This window comes from Polypterus senegalus, chromosome 4 (assembly GCF_016835505.1).
Source record: "Polypterus senegalus isolate Bchr_013 chromosome 4, ASM1683550v1, whole genome shotgun sequence".
NCBI lineage: Eukaryota > Metazoa > Chordata > Cladistia > Polypteriformes > Polypteridae > Polypterus > Polypterus senegalus.
Genome location: NC_053157.1, coordinates 3,744,222 through 3,768,230, shown reverse-complemented (window position 1 = coordinate 3,768,230; position 24,009 = coordinate 3,744,222). Strand labels below are relative to the sequence as shown.

The 24,009-nt window shown below is 42.8% G+C and overlaps 1 protein-coding gene across 2 annotated transcripts in view; it reads left to right on the top strand.

Annotated features, from left to right (window-relative positions):
- Positions 1–24,009, top strand: part of rnf150a (ring finger protein 150a) — a 149,664-nt gene that overhangs the window by 101,432 nt on the left and 24,223 nt on the right. The window contains exons 2-4 of one of the 2 annotated variants that reach the window (XM_039750180.1): positions 2,538–2,788; positions 12,683–12,772; positions 19,053–19,135. In XM_039750180.1, the coding sequence (XP_039606114.1) occupies positions 2,538–2,788; positions 12,683–12,772; positions 19,053–19,135 (424 nt within the window). The remainder of the gene's footprint in view (positions 1–2,537; positions 2,789–12,682; positions 12,773–19,052; positions 19,136–24,009) is intronic. The other variant, XM_039750181.1, reaches the window with a different exon arrangement.

The window sequence follows — 24,009 nt, the reverse complement described above, 5'->3', positions numbered from 1 at the left end:
TACGTCCTTAGAAGGCTGGCATCCTTCAAACATCTGCAATAAGATGCTACAGATGTTCTACCAGATGGTTGTGGCGAGCGCCCTCTTCTACGCGGTGGTGTGCTGGGGAGGCAGCATAAAGAAGAGGGACGCCTCACGACTGGACAGACTGGTGAGGAAGGCAGGCTCTATTGTAGGCACGGAGCTGGACAGTTTGACATCCGTGGCAGAGCAGAGCAAGTTAAATGCTTTGTTTTGTATTTGATCTTCTACTCGTATGTGCTCTGTGCGTGTCAATCACTACGTGCTTCTTAAACCGGCTCTCTTCCTTCAACAGGACACAGAATTCATTGCATCCGTGATATTACAGCTCTCTGAATAATTCAAATACCGAGAAGTATATGTGATATCATTTTCATGATGATAGGAGTTAAAGCATGTTATTAAACTTGGGGACACAGTGGTGCAGTGATTGTTAATGTCTCACACAAGATGCTTGCTGCACCGTGCGCGACCTTCAATGAAATACTTTACTGTAGCAGTCCTGTCTCTTTCAAATGTACTAACCTCCAATTCCTGTCCTTACTTTTCTTTCTCCAAGTAACCAGTCGCCACACAATCAGCTCTGTAATAGACATTAAGCCATCTGTAAGCTTACAACGCCGACTCTTCAAAACTTTTAAGGAACATTGAAATTTCTTCGTAGTACGTGTTTAATTATTCTATCCATCTATCCTTCCAGTGTCGCGTCAGCACCAGCAAGAATACAGCGTGAGGCAGGAACAAACCGTGAACGCTAGCGCTGCAGCACCATATCCTGGCATGTTTAATTATTAACAATAAAGATTATTTAAATGAAGTTAAAGTTTTATCTGTATAATATGATAAACATATTTTGCTGCATTTCATCTTTAAAAATAATATCGTCATCATCTGTAAATACGTGCTTCATAAAGTGGCGCAGGTTGTGTAATATTATAACCGTAGTGCCAGTTTACAGTGAGGTGATTGAACTAATAAGTACTAACAGTTCTACAAGGAGCACTTGATGGAGTGCGTTTAGAGTTCTTGGGATGAAACTCTTTCTGAACCGCGTGGTCCGTACAGGAAAGACTCTGAAGCGTTTGTCATATGAGAGCAGTTCAAATAGACTGTGCGCATGGCTGAGGCAGCATGTGCGTGATTGCTGTATACTGATAATTCTCTTTCTGATCAGCTGCTGCTGTGATTCACACTCAGATACAGTGATATAAATACTCAGAGTGTTGCAGTGAGAGTAATATGGAAAAAGATGATCCGCTGTGGCAACTCCTAACAAGTGTAGCTGAAAGAAGAAAAAGGTACAGTGAGAGTAACAAAGCTAAAGCAGCTATGGTATTTAGAATAGTTTGACCATTCCATGCACCATTATATTGTTACAGGTGTGACAGTTTAGGGTTTCCTCGCACCCTTGTACCCTCAGACCACACGTCAGACACCAGATAAAAAGTCCAATTATTATTTATTATAATAATAATGTGCACAAAGCACACTCCTCTCTACAATTCTCAAATACCCAATCCTCCACTCCCAGACGCTTAGCCACCCTGCCTCCTAACTCAGCTCGCCGTCTGGGAGCTCCCACAGTCCTTTTATATTCCCTGACCCGGAAGTGTTCCCTATCCTCAGTCCATGTAATTCTCAATCACTTCCGGGTCAGCTAAAAGTTCTTTTCTTCAACCCGGAAGTCCGTCGCTCTTCCTATGACGAACGTCTGGGTCATAGGGCACGAAGAAGTCCTTAGTCCTCCCCGCAGCTCCCTCTTGTGGCCCCCATGGCATCTCCATCTCCATTGTCCATGATGCCCTGCTGGTCTTTAGGGGACCTCCATGCTGCAAGGATGGCTCCACCTGGCGGCTTGGGGGTATTGGCCGGGATAAATGGCTGGCCATCCTCCACACAGGTTAATTACAATCAGAGGCATTAAACTAATAAACAATATGCAGTTAATTTCAGTGTATTTATAAAGCCGCGTCAGGGATGTGGATCTAAAAAAGAAAGGATAACCACACAGGAACAGTAGCACTGCTTTGACACTGGGTGCCGTCAGTCTGCAAAACTGAGCGCAGAACTTGGCGACGACAGGGTATGAGATACCGTGGAAATGTGTGTGGCTTTACGCCAAGTTTAGGTTTTATACAGTACATCGTGATTTGAACGTGGAAATGTTCTTACGCAACATTTTTGTGCGTACACACCATTTTTACATGAGGCCCCCGGGTCTCTGAGCAGCTTCTTGCTTTTGCTGACCATGGAGGCTGGTCTGTAGTCCTGGCACAGCTGAGTCTACTCTGTAAGCTGCATCGTCATTTTTGGTCTGTAGCAGTGGCAGTAAGGGCTGGTGACCGGGGATGTGGGATAATCGTGTCAACATTTTGAGGTCCGGTTAAAGAAGGTTGGGGAACAAAAAGAGGCACAAATGGTTATGTTCTTGTTCCCCATCTTGCAATGCAGTATATCAGATGCTCTTGAGACTTGTGGACACCACTCTCATATTTCATCTTTCTTCCCCAATGCAGGTGCTGGAGATATTGTGGCAATCATGATTCCTGAGCCCAAAGGGAAAGAGATTGTAATGTTACTGGAAAGGAATGTCACCGTGATGATGCACATCACCATAGGGACGCGCAACCTTCAAAAATACGTCAGCCGCACGTCGGTGGTCTTTGTTTCCATCTCTTTTATTGTGCTGATGATCATCTCTCTCGCCTGGCTAGTCTTCTACTACATTCAGAGATTCAGATATGCAAATGCAAGAGACCGGAATCAGGTAAGTGGCGTGACTCCTGCTTTTGTTTTTACACTTCTTTGTTTCATTTTTGCAGATTTTTTTATGTATAGCCGTGACCAAAAGTTTTGAGAATGACACAAATATTCATTTTTACAAAGTTTGCTGCTTCAGTGTTTTCAAATCTGTTTGTCAGATGTTTCTATGGTACTCTGAAGAAGAATTACCAGCAAGTTTCAAAGGCTTTTATTGACAATTCCATGAAGTTAATGCAAAGAGTCCATATTTACAGTGTTGGCCCATCTTTCTTTTTCAAGACCTCTGCAATTCACCCTGGCAATGCTGTCTGTCAATCAACTCCTGGGCCCAATCCTGACTGATGGCAGCTGCCCATTCTTGCATAATCAATGCTTGGAGTTTGTCAGAATTGGTGGGATTTTGTTTGTTCACCCGCCTCTTGAGCAGAAGTTCTCAATGGGATTAAGGAATGGGGAGTTTCCTGGCCATGGACCCCAAAATGTCGATGTTTTGTTCCCCAAGCCACTTAGTTGTCACTTTTGCCTTATGGCCTGGTGCTCCTTCATGTTGGTCACCAAACTGTTCTTGGATGGTTGAGAGAAGTTGCTCTCGGAGGATGTTTTGGTCCCATTCTTTATTCATGGCTTGGGATCGGGGCATCAACAAAATGCTCAGGAATGGCAGCAGGCAGGTGTGAGAGAGGCGAAGACTTTTGGAGGATGGCCTGGTGGATGTCAAGAAGGGCAGCCATCAGGGACAGACTAATATTCTGGGATTGGACTGCTGGGGGAAAGTCATTTCTCAGATGAATCCCCTTTCCGATTGTTTGGGGCATCCGGAAAAAAGAAAAGGTGAGCGGCGCTACCATCAGTCCTGTGTCATGCCAACAGGAAAGCATCCTGAGACAATTCATGTCAGCCAACAATTTGGTCTAAGAACACAGCCATGAATAAAGAATGGGACCAAAACATCCTCCGAGAGCATCTTCTCCCAACCATCTAAGAACAGCTTGGTGACCAACATGATGGAGCACCGGGCCATAAGGCCAAATTGAGAACTAAGTGTCTCAGGGAACAAAACATTGAAATTTTGGGGTCCATGGCTAGGAAAATCCCCAGTCCTTTAATCCCATTGAGAACTTGTGGTCAAGAGGCAGGTGGACAAATAAAAACCCACCAATTCTGACGAACTCCAAGCATTGATTATGCAAGAATGGGCAGCTGCCATCAGTCAGAATTTGGCTCAGGAGTTGATTGCCAGCCTACCAGGGCGATTTGCAGAGGTCTTGTCAAAGAAAGAAGGGCCCACACTGCAGATATGGACTCTGTGCATAAACGTCATGTCATTCTCAATCAAAGCCTTCGAAACTTAAGAACTGCTTGTCATTCTACTTCAGTGTTCCAGAGAAACATCTGACACAAAGATCTAAAAACACTGAAGCAGCAAACTTGGTAAAAACCGATACTTGTGTTGTTCTCAAACCTTTTGGCTACAGCTGGAGGTTAATAAGTGTTATTTGACTGTAAGTAATTTTTTTTGTTATATTTAGTAGTCGTAGTAGCATTCATCCATCCGTCCATCCATCCATCCATTATCCAACCTGCTATATCCTAACTACAGGGGGTCACGGGGGTCTGCTGGAGCCAATCCCAGCCAACACAAGGTGGGCGCAAGGTGGGAAACAAACCCCGGGCAGGGTGCCAGCCCACCACAGGGCGAGTAAGTCTCTTTGCTTAAAGCAGCCGTTCATGCAGATAAGGCTGTACACGCAGGGCGCTATAAAGCAGTGTCACTTGGGAGAAGGCTCATAGGCTCCAATCATGTTATTTCTCAGCCAGACCAGGGGTTGGCGCTGTCGTCTGATCCTTTCTCCTTCTGTCCCACTGCAGACCAGCAGAAGAAGCAGCCAAACAAAGAGTGACGTCACCACCAACCCTCCCTCTCGTGACGTCACTTTCGTCCAACCTTGATGACATCGTCCTCTTCAGAATCCATATAACAAAGACATCACCTCCTCTTCCGGCCGCTCTGTGCCATCCCCTTCCTGTGTCTGCCATATAAAATGTCTCTGTTTCACCCTCTGTTCTGAAATCCGCTTGTAACAACGGGATTATTTTCATGTTGCTTTTTCAGTATACAGGGTGGCCATCGCCAAACTTTTACAGCAGCTATATTAAGGCAAAGTTCCACAGCAATACACCATTTGTAAACTTTTCGTTTGTTTGAGCAAGGCAGGAAACAAACTCCGGGCAGGGTGCCAATCCACCGCAGGGCACACACACACACACCAAGCACACACTAGGGACAATTTAGAATCGCCAATGCACCTAACCTGCATGTCTTTGGACTGTGAGAGGAAACCCACGCAGACACGGGGAGGACATGCAAACTCCACGCAGGGAGGACCCAGGAACCGAACCCAGGCCACCTAACTGCGAGGCAGCAGCGCTACCCACTGCGCCACCATACTGCCCGTTGTAGCAGTAGGAATATTTTCATGTTTACAGAGTAAAGTGAAAATGTTACCTGAAAGTCTAATAAACAGAACACATCAACACTCTCCAGTACCACGATAAACAACAACATAATAAAAAAAAACATTATTTTATTTAATGTGTAGGGAGAAGTCAAGCAAAATGACGCCATTTAAAACACAAGTCCAAAAAGTAATGACCAAAAGCTGCTGATCTCGTCGCCTGAGACGACTTGAAATCGCAGGGGAAGAAAAATCACATTGATGACATTCCAACACATTTTTGTGTTTTTCCCGTTTATCGGAAGCTCACCCAATTTTTTGACAGTAATGCGATGCCTGATGGAGCCGATCCTGTATGGGTGCTTTTCAGTACAGTTGAGTTCTGTCGCAGTCTCCTTGTTTTTATCTCCCTTCTGTCGTGGCACGTAAAACACGAGACATTAGACTGACGAGACTCTCTTCCGTTTGTGTTGCAGACACCCGCGTTTCTTATTCCTCACAGCTGCTGTAACAAAAGGCGCTATATAGGCACCTGACCCGACATAGATGGACACGGAGGCATGTATAAAATAAAAAGACTTTTATTTGTCTTCAGCTGGAGGGCACATCTTCCCCGTGTCCCCCAGGCCACAACACAGTCCCAAAACACCAACACACCAAACACTTTCTTCTCCTGCGCCACCACTTCTTCCAGGCAACCTCGTCCTCCTTCACCCGACTCTGGCCGCTGAGCAGAGGTGGGTAGAGTAGCCAGCGTTACTTCAAAATAATATGACTCAAGTAGAAGTAAAAAGTAGTCCACCAAAAAAATGACTCAAGTAAGAGTAAAAAAGTATTTGGTGAAAAGACTACTCAAGTGCTGAGTAACTGTTTGATCACAATAAATGATTAATTTTTTAGAAATGTTGTAATAAGACAGACAAAAATATAAAATAATGTGCAAATTCTGCTATTTCCAAATAATAAAATAAAAAATGAGTAAAAATAAATAACATCTTTGCACAAATAACAGAAAGTTCCAAATCTCAGTTTTTCCCAACAAAGCTTTTGAAGCCGATACCTACAGTAGGTGACATGTCTGTCTGAGCAGTGCCAACTAGTGACAGTGACGAGATCTCCTGTACGCTGACAGTATGATACTGCGTGTGCACTTTGTGGTGTAGCGAGTCCATGGCTTCATAAAAAAAAAAAGAAATTCCAGTTTCAAATCTATAAAGCCGTGTCGCTCTCCGGGGGCGCAATTGCACGACCGCAGGGAGTTAATGAGGTAGTTGGAGCGAATCGCACCTGCGCATACGGGTCCGATCGTTCTCAATTGATTTATTGGCTTTCTGCGGCGTGTGATTAAGGCCCACGGGGACAGGAGTGTATATATACATGTCAGCACTAAAAAGAAGGGGGAATCAAAGAAAAGGAGAAAAGACATGAAAGGCAGGCATTGGAACGACGATCTGGTTCTTGCAGTGAAGCTGTGACCGTTTAGCAGTGAACAGGAGCCCCGCACGACTAAAAAGTCTCTCACAGGCTGCAAGACGCAGGAAGTTTGTGTGTGGTCATGTGACTGCATGGCTACGTCTGATTGGTGAAACGGTCATGCAGTAGATCCACTGCCAACTTCTCTCTTGCAAAAATATAGTTTATTGTATAAGTGGAAAAAAGTAACGAGTCGAGTGCTGCCCAATGTACAGTGTATGCGGAAAGTATTCACAGCGCGTCACTTTGTCCACATTTTGTTATGTTACAGCCTTATTCCAAAATGGATTAAATTCTTTTTTTTCCTTACAATTCTACACACAACACCCCATAATGGCAACGTGAAAAAAGTTTACTTGAGGTTTTTGCAAATTTATTAAAAATAAAAAAACTGAGAAAGCACATGTAGCATAAGTATTCACAGCCTTTGCCATGAAGCTCCAAATTGAGCTCAGGTGCCTCCTGTTTCCCCTGATCATCCTTGAGATGTTTCTGCAGCTTCATTGGAGTCCACCTGTGGTCAATTCAGTTGACTGGACCTGATTTAGAAAGGCACACACCTGTCTATAGAAGGTCCCACAGTTGACAGTTCATGTCAGAGCACAAACCAAGCATGAAGTCAAAGGAATTGTCTGTAGACCTCCGAGACAGGATTGTCTCGAGGCACAAATCTGGGGAAGGTTACAGAAAAATGTCTGCTGCTTTGAAGGTCCCAGTGAGCACAGTGGCCTCCATCATCCGTAAGTGGAAGAAGTTCGAAACCACCAGGACTCTTCCTAGAGCTGGCCGGCCATCTAAACTGAGCGATCGGGGGAGAAGTGCCTTAGTCAGGGAGGTGACCAAGAACCCGATGGTCACTCTGTCAGAGGTCCTCTGTGGAGAGAAGAGAACCTTCCAGAAGGACAACCATCTCTGCAGCAATCCACCAAACAGGCCTGTATGGTAGAGTGGCCAGACGGAAGCCACTCCTTAGTAAAAGGCACATGGCAGCCCGCCTGGAGTTTGCCAGAAGGCACCTGAAGGACTCTCAGACTATGAGAAACAAAACATCTGGTCTGATGAGACAAAGATTGAACTCTTTGGTGTGAATGCCAGGCGTCACGTTTGGAGGAAACCAGGCACCGCTCATCACCAGGCCAATACCATCCCTACAGTGAAGCATGGTGGTGGCAGCATCAGGAACTGGGAGACTAGTCAGGATAAAGGGAAAGATGACTGCAGCAATGTACAGAGACATCCTGGATGACAACCTGCTCCAGAGCGCTCTTGACCTCAGACTGGGGCGACGGTTCATCTTTCAGCAGGACAACGACCCTAAGGACACAGCCAAGATATCAAAGGAGTGGCTTCAGGACAACTCTGGGAATGTCCTTGAGTGGCCCAGACTTGAATCCGATTGAACATCTCTGGAGATCTTAAAATGGCTGTGCACCGACGCTTCACATCCAACCTGATGGAGCTTGAGAGCTTGCTGCAAAGAGGAATGGGTGACACTGGCCAAGGATAGGTGTGCCAAGCTTGTGGCATCATATTTAAAAAGACTTGAGGCTGGAATTGCTGCCAAAGGTGCATCGACAAAGTATTGAGCAAAGGCTGTGAATACTTATGGACATGGGATTTCTCAGTTTTTTTATTTTTAATAAATTTGCAAAAACGTCAAGTAAACTTTTTTAATGTTGTCATTATGGGGTGTTGTGTGTAGAATTGTGAGGAAAAAAATGAATTGAATCCATTTTGGAATAAGGCTGTAACAGAACAAAATGTGTAAAACGTGATGAAGCGCTGTGAATACTTTCTGGATGCACTGTAGCGGAGTAGGAGCAGCGTTTCTTCTTCACAAATGTACTCAAGTAAAAGTAAACAGTATAGTGCAGTAAAACTACTCTTAGAAGTACAATTTTTTAAAAAAAGTTAATGTAACAGAGTAAATGTAACTTGTTACAACTCACCTCTGCCGCTGAGTGGTGGTTGCTGGCCCCTTTTATTGGGCACCCAGAAGAGCTCCAGGTGCTTGATTGCCAACATCCGGCTGCAATTCCGGGGTGTGGCGAAACTAGTGCCCAGAAGGGTCCAGCAGCTTCTGCTGCAGCACCCTCTGGCGGCGCCTGTGGAACCCAACAGGGCTACACAAAACTCCAACCCCCATAAAGCCCCGGGGGAGTCAGAGGCACCGCTGCAACCCAGGGAGGCTGTCATCTAGTGTCCAGGGGGAGATGTTGTGTTTTCCATGCTTGCTTCCCTGGTACATAGGCTGCAGGGGCGTCCCGGCCATCCGTCACACTGCATTATACGCATTGTACTTCAAGGTGTGTGCTCATTGGTTGTCGGCTCTCATGTACACAGAGCCCGCCTCTAGACAGAGCTGTCAGATTATGGCAGGGTGAGTTGCTGAGGATGTCGGACTACACAAAGTGGATGTCCTGCTACTGTCTACTCGCTAAGGTTATGTAATTGAAATCTGAGACTGAAAACCACTGGGAAAAAATGTGCATCTCTGTTTCTATACTTACATTATCTGAAAAAACATGTTTTAAAACCCTTAATTCATTGGTGATATTCATAAAGAGTCTTAATAAGAATTTAAATATCAAGCTGGTTAAGTTTTCAGATGCTACCAAACTCGGTGGAATCGCTGAATCATTATAGACTAGGCTGGCTCCACCAAACTAAAAGGTCATTTAGGTTGGCAAAGTTTGTGATGGGCACCCTAAGAGCACATTTTTTTCAGTTAACTGGGTCCATGTATGCCAAAGTCACTAAGGAGGACGTTGTTAAGCCGTTCAATTGTCTGCACACCAAAATCACACGATGAGACGATCGATCATCTACATGCCCAAAACACCAAGGGAGATTCCCCCGAGTTCGATTAAACGATCGAGCATCCGCACCCCCTGTGAATTGAATGATCAAGTGACCACACATTGAAATCACACCCCTTCCCAGTCTGTAATATAACACCCATCACAAAGTGGATTACTACACTCCACCGTTCTGCGATCTACCATTATGTGTGTATCAACTGCGTGATGTGGCTGCGACATTTTCACTTTAGCTTGGGGCAGCCATCCCTGATTATAGAGGGAGTTGGACACAATAGAGGCTTGGGCAGACTTGTGGCAGATGAAATTTCATAGATAGATACTTTATTAATCCCAAGGGGAAATTCTCATGTATGTGTTCATCATAATTAATGGAATACTCCACCTAAAACTAATACTTTTATTGTCTTACCCAGTGTAGTTTCTATTGGTCAATTCGAAAAATATTTGATCTCATGTCTTTATGGAAACCGGATAAAGTTCCAGACATAATAAGCTTTTGTTGGGATCAATGCTGAGCAAACAGCAAGCAATATCTAAACGTCCATTAAAATAAATGCAATACAATACAATACAGTACAATTTATTTTTATATAACCCAAAATCACACAAGACGTGCTGCAATGGGTTTTAACAGGCCCTGCCTCTTGACAGCCCCCCAGCCTTGACTCTTTAAGAAGACAAGAAAAAACTCAAAAAAAAAAAACACTTGTAGGGAAAAAATAGAAGAAACCTCTGGAAAAGGAGTTAAAAGAGAGACCCCTTTCCAGGTAGGCTGGGCATGCAGTGGGTGTCAAAAAGAAAAAGGGGGTCAATACAATACAATACAATACAATATACAGAACAGAACAAATCCTCAATACAGTATAAAATAAGAATTTTAGAAGTACGGAGCAGAATTTAACAGTAGATGACATCCCATAATATGATTTGGATTTCTTTAGAGTCCTGGAGACCACATTCATCAAGCTGCCTCCCCCATTTGGCCATTCCACAGCTGAGACAGCGCTAATCTGATGAAAGGACCCCTCTTTCCCACGATTCCTGCGATCCTCCATCAGAGATGACTTTACCATAGGCAGGCAAAACAACTTGGCAGGTGGGCCGTGGGCACCAAGTGCCACATCTGAGTACCGAGAAGAGAAACAGAATAGGTGAGGGTTAGTATTAAATTATAACGATCATGTTACTTCTGTTTTCAGGGCCGTTTGAAGGAATTTGGGGGCCCCAAGCAAAATGGACATGGAGGCCCCCCGCACGCACGCAAAGGAACCACAGCATAGCCATACAGTTTAAATTCACTCACACTTTATATAAATAAAAAAGGTTTACAGTGCAAATACTGCTGTTGCATATAAAGGGCATAAAATTTGAACATTTTCAACAATTGAACATTTGCAAAAAACACCACTGTACCATAAAATCAAATATACATTAAAAAAGTGCACAATAACTAAATCCAACATACTTAAAAACACACACACACACATACTCGCATTAACATTTTCAGTGCTCTCAAACATGTGCAAATTATCTAAAACTGCTGTTTGCGAGCCTTGTTTTCTGCAAAGGCAATCACAGTGTCCTCCATGTCCAAAGACTGGCGAACATCCCGCTCAGTTGACATAAGTGCCAGTCCTGTGAGCCTTTCTTGGCCCACCGTGGACCTCATGTAATTTTTTATCAGCTTCAAAGCTGAAAAGCTCCTCTCACCAGAGGCCTATTTCTTTTTATTATTTTAATTTCTTCTATGTAAAGCACTTTGAATTGCCATTGTGTATGAAATGTGCTATATAAATAAACTTTTTACTGTTAACAAACAATGAAATTATAATTAAATGTTTACTAATTATTAGTAGTGCTGTGAGTCGACTACCAATGCTTAAAAACATCCCAAGCTAATGTTTGATGCACAGAATTTATTGTGTGGTTTTCCTAAATAGATTATCACAGTGGAATAGTTAGTATAGCATGCTATGCCACTTTCATCAAAACGTGATACATGTACATATTTCTGCTAGCCTACCTGCTGCAAAATTGCACCATTTGTACAAGACAAGTAGAGCTATTTGATGTGTGTAATTTATCACTTACCACTGTCTTGTTTTTTCTTATCCTCCTCTCCCTTTCTCTTCTTTCTTTTTTGGCTTCCTGAAGCATAATTCCGCTTCATGACTGCCGAGGAAGTTTTGTATTTTGCCGGCAGCAGAGATCGGCGTGGTTGGCTGGCTGCTGTCAGCGAGGGGGCCCCCTTGAGGGGGATCTCGATAACAGTGTCATTGCACTTTACTGCATTCACTATCAATGGGGCGCTCACACAGTTTGTCGCTGCATTTTATTCTTAACCAGTCGTTGTCTTGGGGCCCCAAGCAATTGCTTGGTTTGCCTGCCTTGTCGTGACGGGCCTGTCTGTTTTAGTGCTGATGACTGACAAGAGAGATGCAATCTGTACAGTTGATCAGCAGCTCTAGTCAGGGTGACCTAAACTGAAGTCGTGAGTCTTTAAAAGCTGAGACTGAAGGGGCATCTCTTATAGTAGCAGGCAGACCACTCGACAGTTTAGGGGCCTTGTAACTAAAAGCTTGACCTCCCACTGTTATTTTATTAATTCTTGGACTCCTAAGCAGACCAGCATCTTGAGATCTTAATGTGCACTCTGGTTTGTAAGTCATGATAAGTTCAGACAAGTAAGCCAGACCTCGGCCATTTAAGGCTTTCTATGTTAAAAGAAGGATTTTGAAATCTGCTCTAAACTTAACCGGGAGCCAGTGTAAGGATTTAAGAACTGGGGTTATGTGTTCGTATTTTCTTGTTCTTGTAATAATTCTTGCAGCAACATTTTGGATTAACTGGAGGCTGAATAAAGAACAGTTTGAACATCCAGTGAACACCGCATTGCAGTCGTCAATCCTACTAGAAAATAAATGCAGGAATTAATTTCTCAGAAAATGAATAATCGGTTCACTCGAGTTGCATAATTCACATGTCAGATATCCAGTTCTATACTCATTACATCCCAACCACATCTTTTGGCTAAAATAATGCAAAATAAAGTGGACTTTACTTCGGTTTTGCTCATTTCCCCAGTATCCTGCTGTTTAAGCCATTTGTCTGTGTAATGTGAGCTCTTCTTCTATTTTTCATTAACAGCAGTTCATGTTTTCCCAGAGACGTCTTGGAGACGCAGCCAAAAAAGCCATCAGCAAACTTCAAGTCCGTACAATAAGGAAGGGAGACAAGGTGAGTGTGTGTGGGGGGGAAACGGGAGACGTCAGTGGTGTGGTGTCTTGTTGGGGTATCGGGATGTGTTGTTGAAAAAAAAAAAAATTTCCCTTCGTTTTTCTCGGAGATCAGATAAAAATGCAGAATGGTTCTTTATTTGCAAATAGATATGCACAAATGTCTCAGTCCATGGAGTGAGCAATCATTAATACAACTAGGGTGCTCCGCCCCCTGCTCACTTCGCTCGCCCAACCCCGGGTTTGGTTAACCGGATATACAATTTAAAGAGATTGTTATTTTCATGGGAATTGTTACATATGCATTATTTTCACATTTTACTTTGAAACTTTTGTAAAAACAATATTTGGAATTAACTTCTCTTCAAGATCGCATTGAATTTTGATTCCGTGTTTGGACTTACATCGTGACAACGCAACGTATAACTGCCCATGAGTGAATATTGTTTCTTCTCTCCAGTCAATACAGCGACTTTGTCAATTGTTTGTCCATGCTCTTTCTTCTTCGCTTAGTCGTTGACGTGTCATCTAGAACGTATAAAATTATTGCCGTTATAAAATGTATAAGAGCTGAGAGCGTAGGAAGTGTGTCTGACAAAAGCATTCACACGACTGAGAGGTTAGATGACGGTGGTCTTGTTTGAAAATAGTTGTAAGTAGGACATGACTTGAAAGAATCTCATGTTACAAGTCTCTGTCTCGGGGAACTTCATACCGTGCCAACGTTTTTGGAATCTTTTAATTCTCGCCGGCAACACGAATTAGATGATGTACAAGTCTCTGACCTAAAATTTAAATCCAAACATCATATTCGATCTCTTTTCACCGTTCCATTATTTCACCGAGTAATAATTTCCGTTTGTTTGTGCTAATGAGATTTTTTCTATCCTTGTTTTTGAGACTTTTGAATTTTCGTACTTCCATTATCTCTAACCTGCTCTGCATGTGTACCGCGGCAACATTTTTGAATTCTTTACGACATTCTACTTTGTCATCTACTTTTTGTCCTTTATTTCCTGCCCCCGGCGTGGACTCGTCTAGCGGGACGTACAAGTGTCTTTTTGAGAAAATCACGTCTCGTCTCCTTGCAAGAATTTTTTTATAATAGAGAGATTCGTTCCCTTTTATACTTTTCTGTTACCTTTATCTAATACATCACATCATCTGACTCTTAATGTGCAGAATTCTGTCGTTTTAGCTAGTCGACTACAGCCATCCATAACTTCATATTCATGTCAATTCTTCTTTTATTCTAAACATTGCTTTGTTAATCAGGGTGTCCTACGGGTTTTCCCATTGACCTTATCACCGTTTCATAATTAGGGGATGGTTGGGCTTTCTCACTGGTTTGTTCTCGTTTTTTAAGGGGGTGCTCATTACTCATCTACTTCATTTTAACACAGAACAGAACAAATCCTCAATACAGTATAAAATAAGAATTTTAGAAGTACGGAGCAGAATTTAACAGTAGGTGATATCCCATAATATGATTTGGATTTGTTTAGAGTCCTGGAGACCCCATTCATCAAGCTGCCTCCCCCATTTGGCCATTCCACAGCTGAGACAGCGCTAATCTGATGAAGGGACCCCTCTTTCCCACGATTCCTGCGATCCTCCATCAGGGCTGACTTTACCTTAGGCAGGCAAAACAACTTGGCAGGTGGGCCGTGGGCACCAAGTGGCACATTTGAGTACCGAGAAGAGAAACAGAATAGGTGAGGGTTAGTATTAAATTATAACGATCATGTTACTTCTGTTTTAGTGCTGATGACTGACAACAGAGATGCAGTCTGCACAGTTAATCAGCAGCTCTAGTCAGGGTGACCTAAACTGAAGTCGTGAGTCTTTAAAAGCTGAGACTGAAGGGGCATCTCTTATAGTAGCAGACAGACCACTCCACAGTTTAGGGGGTCCTGTAACTAAAAGCTCGACCTCCCACTGTTATTTTACTAATCTTGGAATCCTAAGCAGACCGGCATCTTGAGATCTTAATGTGCGCTCAGGTTTGTAAGTCATGATAAGTTCAGACAAGTAAGCCAGACCTCGGCCATTTAATGCTTTATATGTTAAAAGGAGGATTTTGAAATCTGCCCTAAACTTAACTGGGAGCCACTGTAAGGATTCAAGAACTGGAGTTATGTGTTCATATTTTCTTGTTCTTATAATAATTCTTGCAGCAGCATTTTGGATAAACTGGAGTCTGAATAAAGAACAGTTTGAACATCCAGTGAACACCGCATTGCAGTCGTCATTGATCTTATCACCGTTTCATAATTAGGGGATGTTTGGGCTTTCTCACTGGTTTGTTCTCGCTTTTTAAGGGGGTGTTCATTACTCATCTACTTCATTTTAACCCTGCGCTCAAGCTTTAATCCGCGTTTATTTAACCCTTTTCCTTATGCTTTTACTAACCCATTGTTACAACTTCATTTAAGTGTATGATTATATTAAATTGTAAAAATGATCACGTATTGATTACAAATATTTAATTAAAATTCAATAGATGAATCAGCAATGAAGTCTAAAGCTGTGATGTTCTATTATATAGCACTTTGCCGTGTTATCATATAGTACTAAGCAAAAGTTTTAGGCTATGTTTTTATTTGCTAATGGTGTTTTTAAATGAATACGATCTCCGTCCACTGTAGTGTTTTCACCGTATTTACGAAAGCATCTCCGTCCCCATTAAAACGAACAAAACTGTGTAATAAACACAAAGAAATCAGAGGACAATTAGAGTATGTGTTTTTTTTATTTCATTTTATAAGAAGTCTACACTTTCAACCCGTTCACATTGCAACGCCAAGCTGGTGCTTTTCAAAAGTCTACATTTTCGTAGGCAAAAACGTGGGCTTAATGTCTGCATTTTTAAAAACGTAGTAGTGTGAACATAGCCTTATTGACCATGGAAAAAAAAAATCTTTAAAATTACGATGGTTACAAAAATAATTAAATGAAAAGTTTCTTAAGTATGTGATTGGGAGTCACAGACATGAAGAAAATGGGGGCGAGGCCTTCAAAAGTAAGCCAAGAAGCATGTCCTGAGTTTCACTTCCGTCTGTCTGTCTGTCGTCATTTTCTAAAATCTTCACTTCTCCCAATCTTTAAACTCATGGCGGGGCGATACTTCTTTGAACTTTAATGCCTGCACAAAACAAAGCAGACACTAGTGGCTCTAATGTGGACCCCTGTATCTGATGTATGTGGAAGGTGGCATGGCTGTCGATTCAAACATACCAACAAAGGCAGGAATGGTATAAACAAGAAGCACATGTGACGAGACATTGTAGCTCAGCACTAAATAACAGAAAGAAAACAATAAGCATTAATTAAATCACACTTTTGAACACTACAATACCAGAACTAGAATTGTGAGTGCACACATTTGTGGTGTTTGTATAATAGTGACATGTTTAAGTGGGGTTTATGTATTGGATGAACCTACTATATAAAAAAAACACTAAGGTCTGTGTGTCCAGTCCTCCAGCGCAATCTGATTGGTCAGTTTGACTTTGGTGTGATTGGTCGATTTGGCTTCGCTGACTCGACAAAAGAGAAAGTGCAAATGTGAGACACACGAGGAGGAGTAATGTTGTATGAGGCCTGCTGAAAGTCTCGCCTTCGAAGACGGCAAATATGAAACCGGACAGGAGGTGAGAAAGGCGTCTGAGAAGCAGGCTTAACGGGAATGCGTTTGAGAGAGGGAGAGCCTGTTAAGAGACATTCACATACGCAAATACACAGGAAAAGCGCTGAAGGTACACGTAGGGCAAGAAATAGCAAACAATATGATAGCAGGTATCGTGGCTAGTATTTATATAATGTGTTATTTACACATGACCAGTACAGCGTTCTTTGTCACACAGTGGCTGATTCAGAATGTGCAGTTAACGTTCTTTGCATGTATTTTGGGGGGGACATGAGAGCTAAACTTAAACTGATGCAGGGAGAACATCCTAACTCCAAACAGACAGCAAATCCAGGACTCTTAAGGGTCTGCACCATTGTGCTGTCCTAAATATCTGCTGACTGGGGTGTTTATGCCATTGTTCTTCCCTAAATGTGTAATTTGCTTCCTTTCCTAATGGATGGCGTGTTCAAATTAAACTAATTGTGATGAGTGGCACCGTTCTGTCGTCGTGATGCGCACAGGATGGCTGTAATTGCAGTCTGCCATTTTCACATCAGCGGTTAATCACTCTTCAGGCCAGGCTGTTTCACCTAATGACTACTGTCCTGACCCTGTTCAATAATGATTGATGGGCGAGAGCCGAAGCCGTTTCAGGAGGGAATAGATGGACGGAAATATAAATCGGCAAAGACAGGTGACTAAACACAATGAGACTCTATGGTTCTCGTTTGTGTTGAGGAGACACTGAGCAGGGCAGCCAGGGGTCAAGTGAAGAGATGCGAGTGCCACGATGGGCAAATCTGGAGAATGCACGTTTTATACAGAGTGGAATTCTGCTGTTTCAGATTCAGGAGATGTGGATTTCTGAGTGTTTTTTCAAATTATTATATAACAGCTAGATTATAGGACTGACCTTGGAGCTCGCTATATGCAGAAAAGAGGATGAGGATAAAATTATAGGCCACCATAACTGATATACTACCTGTCCCCTTCATAATGCTGTGGTAAAGCGCATTAGGGGGTCTGCGGCTGTGCAAGTTTTGTATATAAAATCAGTGCAGCTCGACTCAGACTTGGGGCTCCATAAATGCTCCGTTGTGACGCTGTGTGGCCTCAGGGTGTTCAGTGGGGAGGCAAGAATTTCCCCTTGGGATTAATAAAGTATCTATCTATCTATCTATCTATCTATCTATCTATCTATCTATCTATCTATCTATCTATCTATCTATCTATCTATCTATCTATCTATCTATCTATCTCATAGTGCATTTCTCATATCTATCTATCTATCTATCTATCTATCTATCTATCTATCTATCTATCTATCTATCTATCTATCTATCTATCTATCTATCTCATAGTTCATTTCTCATATCTATCTATCTATCTATCTATCTATCTATCTATCTATCTATCTATCTATCTATCTATCTATCTATCTATCTATCTATCTATCTAAGCTGACTGAATGTTGCGTGTGGGCACAATCAGCTCAGCTGTTCTCCATTGACATTCTGTGGGTCATCGGGCAGAACACCTGCGTCCACGAGGTGTAAAAGAAACCTGTGGGAAAAGGGAGGAGAGAAAGATCGAAAGGAAAGGTGGAGGTAAAGTCGAGTGGCAGCTGATGAGTTTATTAAGTTTATTGAAATATTGTTTATGTCATAGTTTCCTATTGGTTCATTTGAAACTCACCATTGTAGAAAATGGGAGAGGGCTACATATGGTTTGCTATGAGTCTCGTGGGTTATTTAAGCAATCGACATACAGTGGCTACGCTGTAATTCTACCACCCCTGATATCTTTCCAAGTTGGGAAGCCATAGTTGAAAGGCAAGAGGGCATCTGCTTCCCGAGGTTATTTATTTTGGGTTGCAGCATTCCTCTGGCAGAGTTCCCATTAGTACACCCGCAGGGCATGCTGGGAGTTGTAGTCCAAACGGTTAGCCTTGTTGGGGTCCTGGGGGTTACCAGTGGAAGCTGCAGTGAATGCGATGTCCCTACCTTGGGGGTCTTCAACTTAACCCAGAAGTGCTTCCAAAGTGCAGCATTATGGCACCGGAAGTACTCAACATAAAAGAAGCCACCTGATCTTCATCAGGGAATCGGAGTCGGGAGGAGGTGGACAACGCTTGCTGGGAGGGTATAGATGGAGTGTAAAAGAGTAATCAGCGTCAGTTGTGTTTAACTTGTGTTGTAATATTTACCTTTAAAAGGTATTTATGAACATTAAACAATTGTTATCTGAACCTGTGGTCAAGTCGGTGAAGTTGTGACTGCTGTTTAGGGTGCCCCCTAGTGGTCACATAGGCCAAAGTTTGTGTGTTTGGGGTTTGGTTATATTTTTACTGTTATTACCACCTTATGTACTTGTAACTGTTTCTTTTTTGAGAAATCTGTTGGTGTCATAATTTCTATTTTTTATTAATGTTATTTAAACTTTGGTCACCAAAAAAGGAAACAAAGCACTGGAGCGTAGTGATAATGATAAGTAATAATATATAAGCTGGTTATTTATACGAGCGCAGACACCACAATGATGTCGTGAAAATCATCAGTCTTCACTGCTGGCTACATTTCAATAAAGTGTACAGCGATGGTAAAATAATTGGACAAGAAGCCATATTTTGACTTTTTTCTTTCCCCTCCAGGAAACAGAGCCAGAATTTGATAACTGCGCAGTGTGCATTGAAGGCTACAAACCAAACGACGTTGTGCGAATTCTGCCATGTCGGTAAGTAGCACTTTTACTGTATTTATGTTCGCCAGTTCATTTCCCATAGTTCCTTTTTTTCCTTCTATTTTAAGGTTGCTGCATGGGGTACCACACACCCACTCTCACCCATACCAAGTTAATGTATAATAATTAGGCCTGGGAAGGTTAACACGTTCATTTTCGTAAATAAAGTGTATTCGGTGGAGTATGGAATGGGTGGGCCTGACTAGGTCAAGGCCCACTCTGATTGGCCATAGGCCCGGCCTATCAGTTCATGACATTTTGTAATTGATTGGGTGTTTGTTATTTTATCCTTCTTTCGATTTTAAAGTGGCATGTTTCCCATTGGTTTACTGAATTTCCAATAAATGAATAAATGGGGCAGTGTTATGGCGTATGTGTAACCTGATTGGTAGTAGTCATTAGACAGTTAACAGAGCCTTAAGTTGCAAGAGGCAGTTTCTTATTTTGAGGGATTATTTCTGACATGATTAAACAAATGGAAATATCAAGATTTTTCAAAAAGCTTCGTTTAGATGAAGAGGAAGGCCCGGGCACAAATGAGACACACAATATGCAACAGTGTGCCACTGAGAAAATGACTGGAGCAAACATTTTTTTTTGTTCTTTATTTCGCCTTATACAATTTCTCGTATTAGAAATTTGTCAGTTTTCGCATACCCCTTGGGGTCAGAGTGCAGGATCAGCTATTGTACAGCACCCCTGGAGCAATTGCATGTTAAGGGCCCAGCAGAGTAGGATCTCTTTTGGCAGTGACGGGAATTCGAACCGGCAACCTTCGGGATACCAGCGCAGATCCTTAGTTTAGAGCCACCACTCCGCTATATTCAAGCGCATCTTCATCTGAAAACACGCTATGGCTTTAGAACGCCCAAAATACAAGTACAGTATGCTGTGACAGAACCACCAAAAGATTTGTCAGCCAGTGACGAACCAGCCACTCAAATCTGCAGTCATTTCCGACAACTACAGTATGTTAATGGAAAAGGTTTGATGTTTCTCTTCAAAATGTTGTGAACAATTCAAATGGATTGAATTCAGGACAGGTAGGGACTAATTTTGTGTGTGTGTCCCTGCCATGGCAGAGCAACGTTTGATTGCCTTGATAATTTTTTCTCAAGTATTGCGTGGTCCTAATAATTCAGTTATGTGAATTTACCACAGTGTAAATGGATGTATTTTTTGGAAAAGTGTCCATATATATCCTAGATAAACTAGAACACCCATTTTTACAAAGGCCCTCCCTAAAATCTATTCCTGGCTATGCCCCTGTGTGTCCTGTTTAATACATTAAAAAATATTGTGATGAAGACCATGGAGCGGCTGCTGCTTCACCACCTCAGGCCACAGGTCCGCCACGCCCTCGACCCTCTGCAGTTCGCATACCAAGAGAAGGTGATAGCGGAGGATGCCATCATCTATATGCTACACCGATCCCTCTCCCACCTGGACAGAGGCAATGGTGCTGTAAGAATTATGCTTCTGGACTTTCTAGCGCCTTCAACACCATCCAACCTCTGCTCCTTAGGGACAAGCTGACTGAGATGGGAGTAGATTCACACCTGGTGGCATGGATCGTGGACTATCTTACAGACAGACCTCAGTATGTGCGTCTCAGGAATGACATTGTGGTCAACAGCACAGGAGCGCCGCAGGAGACTGAAATTTCTCCGGTCCTGTTCAGCCGAAATACATCGGACTTCCAATACAACTCGGAGTCCTGCCACGTGCAAAAGTTCACTGACGACACTGCTATGGTGGGCTGCATCAGAAGGAGTATAGGAACCTAATCAAGGACTTTGTTAAATGGTGCGACTCAAACCACCTACAACTGAACACCAGCAAAACCAAGGAGCTGGTGGTGGATTTTAGGAGGACCAGACCCCTCATGGACCCCATGATCATCAGAAGTGACTGTGCAGAGGGTGCAGACCTATAAATACCTGGGAGTGCAGCTGGATGATAAACTGGACTGGACTGCCAATACTGATGCTCTGTGCAAGAGAGGACAGAGCCGACTATACGTCCTTAGAAGACTGGCGTCGTTCAACATCTGCAATAAGACACTGAGGTGTTCTACCAGACGGTTGTGGCGAGCGCCCTCTTCTACGTGGTGGTGTGCTGGGGAGGCAGCATAAAGAAGAGGGACAAACTGGTGAGGAAGGCAGGCTCTATTGTAGGCACGGAGCTGGACAGTCTGACATCCGTGGCAGAGCGACGGGCACTGAGCAGACTCCTGTCAATCATGGAGAATCCACTGAACAGGATCATCTCCAGACAGAGGAGCAGCTTCAGCCACAGACTGCTGTCACCATCCTGCTGCACTGACAGACTGAGGAGACCCCACACTATGCGACTCTTCAACTCCAGCCTTCTAATCTCTACCCACTACACCACACTTCCTGCCTAGTTTACAACTAGTTTACTGTGTTCCTGTGTTCTTGTTGCACTCATTTTAAAGTTGGCTTCTTGATCCACTGTACTAATTCCCTTCATGATTTTAAACACTTCAATCAGGTCTCCTCTTCATCTTCTTTTGCTTAAACTGTAAAGGTTCAGCTCTTTTAATTTTCCTCATAATTCATCCTCTGTAGTCCTGGAATCAGCCTAGTCGTTCTTCTTTGGACTTTTTCCAGTGCTGCTGTGTCTTTTTTTTTGCGACTTGGAGACCAAAGCTGCACACAGGGCTACAGATGAGGCCTCACCAGTGTGTTATAAATCTCCATTTCCTTAAACTGAAAAGGTTCACCTCCTTTTCTCAGTTTTGTCAAATATTGGCACAGCCACCATTTTTTTTGCACCCCCTGAAATGCCATCCCAGGCAGGCATCCCAGGTTGGGAACCCCAGAATTACACGTCAGAAAAGAGAGTGTCTAGCCTCCACATGAGTTCTGGGCTTCTGGCTGGCCATGTTCAGGTGGGTTTACTGTGTGGACTGCACTCTCCTCACCCTCGTTTGCTCAGGTATCTGTGACACACATACAGTATGTGTGAACCATTGAGTTCTTGCCATGTATGCAGTGAGACCTTGTTAGGCCTTGTGTTCCAGTGATTATGAATGTAAAGAGAGACGAGATGGAAGGTAGAAAGACCACTGGGTGTTATCTTAGGGGTCAAACGCACAATTTGAATACACTGGTGATTTCTCTTGTAGTCTTAATGAGATAAAAAGGATGGAGAAGACGTGCTGTGGTCCAATATTAATAATGTACGAGCTGCTGTGAAATGAATATTCATTGGCTAATTATAAATGCAACAGATTATATAGCCTACATGACCAGACTGCTGAAGACAGACAATGCAGACAATAATGTGGAGACAAATGTCTAAAATCCTATTTTCGCTTTGAGTTATTGAGAGTTACTTGATGTGTGGAAAAAATGAATTATATGATTTTTAGTATAAGGCTACAGATTAGCAAAATGTAAAAAAGAAAATGAAGGCGTCTGAATACTTTGTGAATTCTCTGTAATGCCAGGCACACACTGTGATTTTTAGAAACCGGGGTCTAGCGACCGCTTGCTTTGTACGACAGAGCTTCCTGTCAAACATATTCTGTCTGACTGACCTGTGTGAAGGGCAAATGAGGCAAAGAAATCCCAAAGAAAAGTTGGAGTGTCAACCAGGCTGCCACGTTTATTAACCAAAAACTAGGACAAAAATGAGTGTGCAGTGGCACAAAGAAATAATACAAACAGGTGCTATCAAGTGACTCCATAGCTTTTGCTGCTCATCTAAAGTTTCAACTCTTTAAAAGTGGGTTAGTGTCCGTTAGTTCTGCCATGCAGGTCTTTGATCCTTGGAATGAGATGCCATTTTCCAAGAGCACTCAGATTTATATGGTCCCGACCAGGAGGGGCCAGAGGTGGCGCTTTGATGGCAGTGGACGGGGCTTAGGGGCTCTCAATGGGTGGCTTCTTGGAGTTACAGGGTTAAAACGAGGAGGTACTGTTATTTGAGCCTGGAGCGTCATCCTCATACATTTGTGTGTGACTTATTCCCTGATGTGGGTGCTCAGCCTATATGGCCCTTTTTTCCCATCTCTCTATTATAATAAAATAAATCTTGGGTCGAGACATGATCTTCTCGGAAAGACACTTTGACGCCCCGCAAGACTAGACTTTACAACCTTTGGAAGCAACAGCTGTGAGACGGTGACTTTTGAAATTCACACTCTACTTACGAACAATTTAAAATAAGATCACGGACATCTAACCTCTCAGTTGTTGGAATGCTTTTGGCAGACACACTTCATGTGCTCCCAGCTCTTAAACATTGTATATGTTCTAGATGGCACGTCAACGACTAAGCGAAGAAAAAAGAGCAGCTATGTACAAATTCTGAAAATAAGGAAAGTAATAATCAGGCAAGACCAAGAGGAACTGAAAAGCTCGTAGGTCCAATCGGGGTCAGAAATAAAAGACTTCATAAAGATGTTCAAAAACGTTGGTGTTATACACATGCCGAGCAGGTTAGAGATTATGACAGTAGTGGAATTCGAATGGCTCAAAAAACACGTTGGCGCAATACACATGCAGAGCAAGTTACAGATTATGAAAGTATTTAAATTTGAAAGTATCAAAACAACGAAAGTAAAGATCGCATTAGCACAAACAAACGGAAATTATTACTCAGTGAAATAACGGAACAGAAAAAAGAGATAGAATATATGGAAATAAGTGATACTAGCTGACGCCCGCCGTAGCATACGGTGGTGTAAGAATAGGAACGGAAAACGGTGAGAAAGGAATTCAGAAATCAAGAAGAAAGAAATACTTCTTGAAAGACGCAGTTGTGAATCGTGTTTTGCTGGTGACGACAGATAACGAGTCGAAAGATCTGACCCTTGAAAAAACCACGAACAACTGATC